This window comes from Octopus bimaculoides, chromosome 4 (genome assembly GCF_001194135.2).
Source record: "Octopus bimaculoides isolate UCB-OBI-ISO-001 chromosome 4, ASM119413v2, whole genome shotgun sequence".
NCBI lineage: Eukaryota > Metazoa > Mollusca > Cephalopoda > Octopoda > Octopodidae > Octopus > Octopus bimaculoides.
Window position 1 is genome coordinate 52,837,669 of NC_068984.1, and position 10,154 is coordinate 52,847,822.

At 31.3% G+C, this 10,154-nt stretch overlaps 1 protein-coding gene across 1 annotated transcript; it reads left to right on the forward strand.

Annotated features, from left to right (window-relative positions):
* The first annotated feature begins 1,550 nt into the window (after positions 1–1,550).
* On the forward strand, positions 1,551–9,484 carry LOC106871827 (uncharacterized). Its single transcript, XM_014918529.2, has 2 exons — positions 1,551–2,104; positions 3,771–9,484. The coding sequence occupies exon 2, from the start codon at positions 3,973–3,975 to the stop codon at positions 6,286–6,288; it is 2,316 nt and encodes a 771-aa protein (XP_014774015.1). The 5' UTR covers positions 1,551–2,104; positions 3,771–3,972; the 3' UTR covers positions 6,289–9,484.
* Positions 9,485–10,154: the final 670 nt, after the last annotated feature.

Genomic DNA, 10,154 nt, shown 5'->3' on the forward strand with positions numbered 1-10,154 from the left:
AGCACATTTCCAAAGGTCTCGGTCAGTAGTCATCGCCTCGGTGAGGCCCAATGTACGAAGGTCTTGCCTCACCACCTCAGCCCAGGTCTTCCTGGGCCTACCTCTTCCACGGGTTCCCTCAACTGTTAGGGTGTGGCACTTTTTCACGCAGCTATCCTCATCCATTCTCACCACATGTCCATACCAGCGCAATCGTCTCTCTTGCACACCACAACTGATGCTTCTAATGTTCAGCTTTTCTTTCAAGATACTTATATATATATATATATAAACAATAATTTTCACACAACAAAAACAGCACATAAAAGCAAAAATATCCACAATGTATTAGAATTGTAAGAATAATGCAAATAGTTTTAAAAACCTAATAGAAGAAAAAAACCCAATAAGTAAAGCACACTAAACTTGAAATGGTGAACTCAAATCCAAATATCACAAAACTAGGAAGGGGAAGAATGTGAATGTAAACAAAACAAATCATTCACATTCCAGATGATAAACATTTGTATAAATCAAATATTCTATGAAACACCTTGCATAAAATGGAAAAGAATAAAAAGGGAGGAAAAATAGCCATGAAAATTTTGAACAAGAAACTGAATAGTCAGTCACTGTGAACAAGGAAACTTTTAAAGAAAATAGAAAGGACTTAGATACATAAACAGAAATATTGTATATATATATATATATAGTGGGTTGAAAATCCCTTTTGGATGGAAAAAGTTGAAAGCTGCTCATAAGACTGAAACCCACATCTCTTGTAGTATTTATGTGCTCCAAAGTTCAATTCACCAAAACAATTATTTTGCATTCTCTCAGAAGTTTATAAATTTTTATGGCATGAATAACAAAAATACATATTTAGCATCATTTAATCTTTTACTGGTTTCAGTCACTTGAAAGGTTTTTCTTTTAGCCAAGCAAATTGACTCCAGTACTTATTCTAGTGATCTCTTTTACCGAACTGTTAAGTTACAAGAATGATAACAAACCAATACTGGTCATCAAGTGGTGGTTGTGGGGGTGACAGACACATACACAAAGACACACATGCAACAGGTTTTTTTCAGTTTCTGTCTCACTGGGTGCAACAGTTACAAGACAGGTACCCTTAAAACAAAACAAACAAAATCAACCTTTCTCTTTGCTCTTTTTGTCTCATCATCGTAGAATGTTAGCAAGTGTCACTACTCCTTTTTTTTGGCAAACATCAATCAAAAACCAACAGAATCTCTTTTTCTGTGAATGGAACTCTCATTTCAGCTACTCTTGAACATATAAACACATTTAAGCTGAACAAGAAATCAATTTACTGTATCTCATTTTCCACCAGTTTCCAGTACCACACTGGTTTCTTCTGATTACCTCAATGATGTTACCCACTTTTACCATGTGTCACCCTCAAAAGGAACTTTAATTCAACAAGATATGTTTAATGCTATTTCTACATCATTGAGTTACACGTTGAGCTTTACAAACACATTTTCTATATCACCCATAATTTGAAGTTAGTAGTGTTTCTCTATATGCATTTCTATCTAATACAAACCTTCATTTCAATTATCTGTGAGAAAATATATGCACTTTAATAACGTTGAATTACAGTACCAATAAACCAGAAGAGGCCTGTATGATTGTTAGATACTATTGGATGTACAGAGACATAAGAACATATACATTATAATAGTTCTTTTGTATCTTTTGTATATCACCAGAAGTGTGTCTGTTTCATCAGTATTGTCATCGACAGAGTGGGATAATGTAAGAGATCGAGTGAATGGTAGTGATTTACAAATCGGTAGGAAGTAAATGCTAAAACGAAATTCTAAGGAAATATTGATTTCTAACAAAGGCACAAGGCCACGAATTTTAAGGAGGGGAATAGTCGATTTTATCAAATCAGTACTTTATTTTATTGACCCTGGAAAGATGAAAGATATAGTTTGATCCAGGTAGAATTTGAACTCAGAACACGACGAGGCACAATTAAACACCGCAAAGCATTTTGTTTGACTCTCTTCTAGTTCTGCCAATTCACATTCCAAGGGAATATTGATCGACATTTAGCGTAGGCTGGAAGTCGAATGGAGTTGCTCCGAGACTGGTAAGTGTGTTTATTTTTCGGTTGTTTGCACAAATTAACAGTTTCTTGAGGCCTGAAACACGTTCCAAATACCTGGTAATAAATACTACTTCAGTGTGATTAATTCATGCCCGATCAATTGAGGAAATGAACAATAAGAAGTAACATAAGAAAAGTAGTAATAGAATGGTTGCTATTGTTTCCCAATTGAATTCATGTCAGCAATTTGTCAAAAAAATCCGTTAGATGAGATCAATATCCTTTGTCATTATTTAGTCAGGAGTAAAGATTGTAAACAGTAACGATTTAACAGTAATACATTTGACATATTGCTTCACATATCAATGCGAAGGTTCTTTTTAGGTGAAATGACAAATCAATACATTGTTGTTCCTCTGAAAAGAAAGAAACAACTACCTGTGTGTTTAGGAAGAAAGTTATTGACATGTAAACACTAATGTAGGGTTCGGATACTGGAGGAGGCTTGATTAGTGTAAAGATTATGATTTTTTCCCCTTATTAATTGACACAAAATACACCGAAATCAGAGTGTGCTTCATAATTATTTTATCAACAAAGAGAAGGATAAAAGACAGTGTTGATATATGTGAGATATGAACTCCCAATCAAATGAGTCAAAAATACAGCGTAATTAATACATTTCATCCGATACCCTATGCTTCAATCACTTGTCACCCCTTGAATAATGTCGAAACAATAATAGTAGGGATAATGAAGATAATGACAGCCAAGAAAGGTTAATTATAGATGGAAACAGTGTAGTAAGACGGTTAATTATATAACACCTAATAATGACAACGATGTTTTATTTTAGCTGACATCAGTCAGCATTCATCTAATTAGTTGAAAAGATTCATCCTGAAGCTGTCCGAATTTAAAGGTTAAAGCTAAAAAAAAAAAATAATTAATAGTAGCTGTGTAAATGACAGTCCCTATAACGACTGTGATGTGAACAACAATCGAACTGTTAGCTTCAATAATACCTCATGCCAATCGTGGTCTAAATCCCTGTTAGTTATTTTTATTTTGTTGTTCTTTAGTCCCTGATCGAAGGCGTTCCCACAGTGACCATCTCGTCTTGTTTTCAGACAGTATATCTATAACTGCATCATCCAATGACTTTGGTTTAAATTTTTTTTTTTTTTTTTTATGATGATAGATTACGATTGGAAAAAAGAATTTTGGCTGCTATTTCCAGCAGATTAGCAATCGCATATAGGCTCCTTCATTGATTTTGTTGCTCTCCTTGGCAGTTTTTTTTTTAATGTTTTTGTTGCAGAAATTGTTTACAGCACCGTTGCTGTTATTGTTTTAAGAAATGCGTAACACTCACATATTGTATGTGAAGTTGTATTGTGTATGAAAGTACTACAGGAGTGTTGTGTAGTGCTTGGAACAGTCTTATATACTTATATTCCATTGTCCAACTGCTTGTTGCGTGGGATTTTAATCCTTTCTTCTGGCACTGCGTGGTAGCTGAGAATAGTTCCACTTTCTGTTGCTCAAAACAGTAACGAAACCCTCTGACAATTAAAATTCCCTCCTGCCATATGGAGTTATCATTGTCTCTGTAATTTCTTTAATGAGCTTTTCTCTCTTTCATATTTTTAAACCTAAAATTGTGTCAGGTATTTTCTAATTTAAACTTACTTTTATTTTATTTCAGACTTTTGAATATGAACTAATAATCTAAATAGGTAACCAGTTATATACTTGATTATGGATTAAAATATACAACACAATTTTTTTTTTTAGAAAGAATATATAATTGAGATGAAAACATGCCAAAATTGGTCGCTTTGTATAACCATATATAATAAATTATATTCATATGAAACCAAAAGTTACCAACAAAATTTCCTAAAATTATGCCTCATAAACAATTTCAAGCAATTTTCCTCTTTGGAGGGTTTTTAGTATCTTTGTTGTGTATAACCTCTTGGATGGGTACAAGTATAGAGAACAAACTAACTGTGAATAAAAAACATTACGATTCTGGTCATCATTTTGAAGATTTCAAGAGAAGTTTATTAATGAGTAATCCATCAAGTACTAAAAAGGATTTCCCTACTATTCAACCATGTCATTTTTACAACATTTCTGATCGAAATGTTTGTTATGTTCAGATAAGATGTTACCAGAATGACAGTTGGAATTTCTGCCTAAATATATCTTGCCATAATTGCAATCACCATTATTTAGAAAAGAAAGCTGCAGCATTTCAGTATAAGATATTGAAAGAACCTAAACTGAGGCAAGACAAGCTATGTCAACTTCTTGAAGATTATTATGTTTCCAAGAAATATAATTCCTCGGGACAAAGTATTATCCGCTGTATGGTATGCAATCAGCTGGACAGAAAACTGAAATCAACCAAACAATTTAATTCTATTAGCTCCAAGACAAATTGTAAACCTGAAGAAAAAGAAAACAGAACTATATCAAATATACATTTGATATATTTTCGATTTTTCTCCCGTCAAGAATTTAAGAGTAAATTTCACCAAACTCATACCCAGTTAATGAAAATAAATAATGAAAATATTGCTCATGTCTATAATTTTGCTAAGCATCAAAGTACAAGAGTTCAATATTCTGCAGGATTATATCAACTGCTCTGTGGTGAAACCTTTGATTTGAATATTAATGAAGAGTCCCTATGCTCACAGTCATTGGCTAAAACAGCTACTAAGTATGGTTATCAAACTTTCCTTTTTGACCATACATGTGAAGAATCAACTTCTGAGAAAATCAATTTTTTATTTACAAAATTTTATCAGGGTTTTGATTACAACACTAAAGGATCTTCACCTACGTTCTACAATGACCTGCCACCCAACCTACAAGAGAAAACTTGCCACAAAAGCAATTCTGATAAAAAAGTAGAAATCTCTGGAAGTGGTATTTTTGATTATCACCAAATTGTTAACAAAGAAAGCAATGGCAAATATATTCTGTTATCCATACTAAGAACATCTGATGTAGCTAACTCTCAATTAAGAGTTATTGACTCTCAGTTAGCCAAAGTCATAGAAGATTTAAGTAAGCAAAAAGATTCTGTTATTATATTAACTGGTGACATTGGCCATGGATGGAGTGTATCTGGCTGGAATAATTCAAAAATTACCCAGCTTTCAAATCCACCGCTGTACTTAGTGCTCTCAAAACAGTTTCAAAAGAAGTTGGGGAAAATTAGAGCAAAGAATGTTTTGAGAAATACACACAATCTGGTTACACTGAAAGATGTTCATTTTACTTTGCGTGACATAATGGCAATCAATGATCCTAAATCATATTTAAAGGATAATAAAAGTTCCAAAGATTCTATCAAAAATGAAACCACTTTTGGTCTTTTCCAGTTTCTTAAGAAAGGAAGAAGCTGTGGATTTCTAGATGTCATGCAGCCACATATTTGTCTCACAGAGAATCAAGCAGTTACATTTGATAATGATAGTATCCAGGTTGGATTAGCAGAATTTGTATTAGGCGAAATGAATGAAAAGATTCAAGAAGAAATAGAAACTGAAGAAAATGAAACAGATTTATTTCTTCTTTCACCTTTTGGCAATTGCCAAAGACTGAAGGGTCTTTCGTTTGGCAATATCAATAAATGGCGAGACAATGGAAAAGTAATGACTCAGATGGATATTCATGTCATTGGTAAAGACACAAAAGAACCCAATGTTCTCACTGTCTTATTATCAACTAATGATGACAGTAAGAATCCAAATATTCAAGTGTTATCTTACCATCGAAAAATACCTTCAAATGATGGTTTACAAATTTGTTTTCGAAGCAAGCTTGATTATGACTTATGTCGATGTGTAGAAACTGTCAACCAAAGTTTATCAGCATGGAGGTCTGCATATTTAAGGATGGTGTTCAGCAAATCTTTTGGTGTTCCCTTGAAAGTGGCTAATATCCATAACCAATGCCTGTTACTTATAATGAGGGATTATACAAACAGTATTGTTTTTGAAGCAGTCAATATATGTGAAGGAAGAGAATACATTCTGGGATTTTATATTGATACTTACAATATGATATCATTAGTGCCACTTCCAATTAAGAAAACTGTCAAACCACTCCAAATTAGATTTCTTACTTCTATCATACAATCTTCCTACTTAAGACCAGGACGATTCACAAAATACCAAACTTATTTTAGCGTCAAAATGAGATAAGCTATAAAAGGGTTATTTCCCTCGGTTGATTTTCGGTTTATCAAGAATTGTATTGAAGTTTGGTATGAAATATATCTCTAGTTTTTTTGTTTGAAGAATAATAATGAATTTGCTTTGAGAATATTTAATTTTAAATAACTATATTTAAATGACTGCAGTTCTAGCTTACCACAAAGTAATCAGTATTTTCTGATTTTAATTTAATTATATTAAGTAGAGTTGTTATAATTATACAAATTCTCCAAATGTAAAATATGTGTGAGTATTGCAAATACAGATGTGAACCTTTAAATCAAAGCAGTATCTATCATAAACCTTCAACAGTGAAGACACTTTATTATATATTCACATCCTGTCAATATCATTTAACTTACAAGTTCTAATTATAACAATAGATATAAGTAAAATTTCTCCAGTTAATGGAACAGTCATAGGTATAATATTTATAAATATTAGTATGTGAGTGTGTGTGTGCATGCTTACATGCACACCTGCACATGAATATCTGGAATAAAAACAGCTGAAGATTATTATCAACAGCAATACTAGCTGTTCCAATTCTGTCATCTAATTTAGTAATGTATACAATGTTTGAGTGCTAAACAGACCATTAAATTATAAAAATTTAAACATTATTGAAGCCTACATACTTCAACAACAGTAAAAACTTTCTCATTCTTTCACTTTTATGGGAACTGCTTTTGTATTCTGATCTACTACAGCCCAAACTCCTACTGTTACAGTCCATGAACAGCAGATATTCAAAGGTTGGTGGAAACACTCAGTGTTGTGTGTGTAGCTAGGAATGTCATATTAAGTGTCACCCAACAAAGGTTATACTTCATGTTCATTGACAAACAAGTCAGTAAAAATTTATGTGAAACCATAACCAAGTAGGTTATTCACACACAATGTTGAGTAACTGTTAAAGTTATACTTGACTGAAAACTATATTTAAAGCTGAGTGTCGGTTAAAAATACTCATACTTGATGGTGATAGCTAGGAGCATCATTCTCAATGTTCAATGAAAACTTAGAAATTCAAGTTTGATGCTGAATGGCACTAGAGACGAATTGTTATGATGAAACTTTTAAGATTGAAGTGACAAATGGTAAAGCACCAGGCTAAATTCCTAACTTTGCCTTTCATCTCTTTGTAATTGATAAAACAAATACCAGGAATGTGCTGATGAAGATTCAATCCCCATTCTATTCTTCTATAATTTTGTAGCCTTGTGTCAATATAAAAACCTATAATAAACCTTATAATTATTTTGATATTATTGTTCAAGAGGACTTTGTAGGAAAATGGGACTTTTAGTTCTTTGGTTAATTGAATCAGCAACTAGGTTTAATTAGTTGGGTTTTTTTGCCTCACCTTTTCACCTGAGATATCATGCAAGAAAGTATTATCATCTTCATCATTATCTTACTGTTTACCAATAACTCCACTGAGTTGTTTAGCTTACACTAAAATTAAACAATGATTGTAAACCAGCACATTAATGCATGTTTTGGCTACATGCAGTTGGAAAAATTCTTTTATAATCTATTTCTAGGATTGGATATGGGAATATTTTTCCAGTTAACAGTTTTATCTAGTTTCAGAGTTGCCAATGGCTCAACATATTGTACCTCTTCCTAATCTGAGATTTAATTATAATTATTATTGCTGGCTTTTACCCCATTGATCTTCCCAGGAAGTGGGCCTAAAAGATAGATGACACTGTAAACTTTGAAAAATGCTCATGAATTTTGTTGCGTATATGAAAATGTTATTTACTTCAAATCTGTTTACAGCTACTTTTGCATATTTGAATGATTCAGCCACATTTATTTAGCTATCAGACATGTTTGTTAATAATAACTAATGACAATGAGATTAAGACCTACTTTCATCAACTCAAGCTTCTAGAAAAGAAGAAAACAATCTATTCTTAGAATCCATTAAAAAATAATGACGATGATGATGGTTGTAATGATTTTTGTTTTAACATGATAATATTGATAATATTTATATAATAAATAATTTTACTTCATATGCAATGGAAATTAAGCTTTGTAGCAACCAGATTGTATATTAATTTCCTACATTTTGATATTTTCATGAGTTTGTATATTGGTGTGAATGTTAAAAATATGAAGTCTATTGAATTATTATAATATTTGCAAATGAGCAAGAGAATGCTTCAATATTGTTTTCATCATGTTTTATTTGATGACAGTAAGAATTTGCTATTTATAGTATATTATGGTGATACCAGTGAAAAAGACAGTTAAACACACAACTAGCTCGTTTATAGTATCTTATTTTCAGTTCCTGCCTCCATCATCTGTTTGAATTAAAACCCTACTTTGCCTTTCATTCCTTCATTAAATCACTAACACTGAGTTATCTGTTATGTATCTTTCTTAACAAAATCGATATAGAGCTTGACTAAAGAAATTACTACTAAAACCATATATATATATATATCCTTTGATAAGGTCTATGGACGAGTGGAACTGGTTGGGATGTTAAAGTAAATCAATTTAATATATCTAAATGAAATGCTACACCTAAAATGATTACAACAATTTTTTTAATGTTATTTTGCATTTTCAGCCATTTTTGTTTGGGTTTGATTCCACTATATAGCATTTGCATACAAGTGTATTTTACTATATAACCTATTGGGTAGATGGAAATTGGGTAGATGGAAGCTATGTGTAAAAAACAACCTGATGTACTGTAATTGTAATATAACCTGAGTTATACATTAGAAGTACATATGTGTCTGTGAAATACTCAGCCACTTGCATAATAATTCAAGTAAATCAGTTAATTAAACCATTGAATATCATCTCATTGCTGGAACTAATGGAAGTCCATTACTTTATACATAGAAGTACTACAGAGTGCCTGAAATCTTTATGATGTCCAGTTATACAATTATATAACAAGTTTCATAAATTTGTATTTAAAAAAAAGATGCAACATATCAAAAAAGAAAACAAAAAAATAAAGAGCACTGAATTTGTATGAAAATATTTTCATTTATTTTATGATGATCCTCCAATATAATTTTACACAAACTTAACTGTACATGACATAGCAGGAAATAACTGTTGTAAAAATAAAGACATTTTATTTATTCAATATTTTTTATTTTACATGAAAAATCTTGAAATAAAAATCCATTGTAAATATTTAAAATTTTGTTCTTTAGTTTTTAATGTGTGTATCTGTGTGTATAATGTTTCAAATAATTACCGATAAATTTTCTAATCATGCTAAGATTTTCAGTGTTAAATATCATAGAATACCAATCTAAGACAACGATAGAACTCCAATTAGTAAGAATGCATCTTTTTTTTTTGTTCCTAAGCGAGATCAGGCAACTAGCATAATAAATGGGAGGTAACTCTGACTAAAACCTGTAAGCAATGGTTTGACTGCAACAAACAATATTGTATATATTTTTGAAGACCTAATTGAAAACTTTCTTTATTAAATAGTGATTCTATATATATATATAAATATAAATATATATATATATATATATGTAAAAGGTTGAAGAGGAACACACGAGTAGATATATATATGGAAAAAAGAAAAAGTAGAAAATGCTAAAATACTTTTATAAAGAACATTACAGTACCGGTTTCATAGCACTCCTTCTTCAAACCCACAAGAGTTAACAAGTGAAACAGAGACAAGCAGAAACAAGAAAAATGCCCCTGTTATTTGAATACTATACAAGTATGTCTTTAAAAAGACTTTTCTTTTAAATTTACCAAAATTTAATTTTTAAATAATTTTTCAAAAAGTTATTATTCATATTTACTGTTGAAAAGATCTCAAGGATCGAAACCGGTACTGTAAT

Coding starts and splice junctions, on each gene's coding strand:
- LOC106871827 (XM_014918529.2), top strand. CDS start 3,973: ATGCCTCATAAACAATTTCAAGCAATTTTCCTCTTTGGAGGGTTTTTA.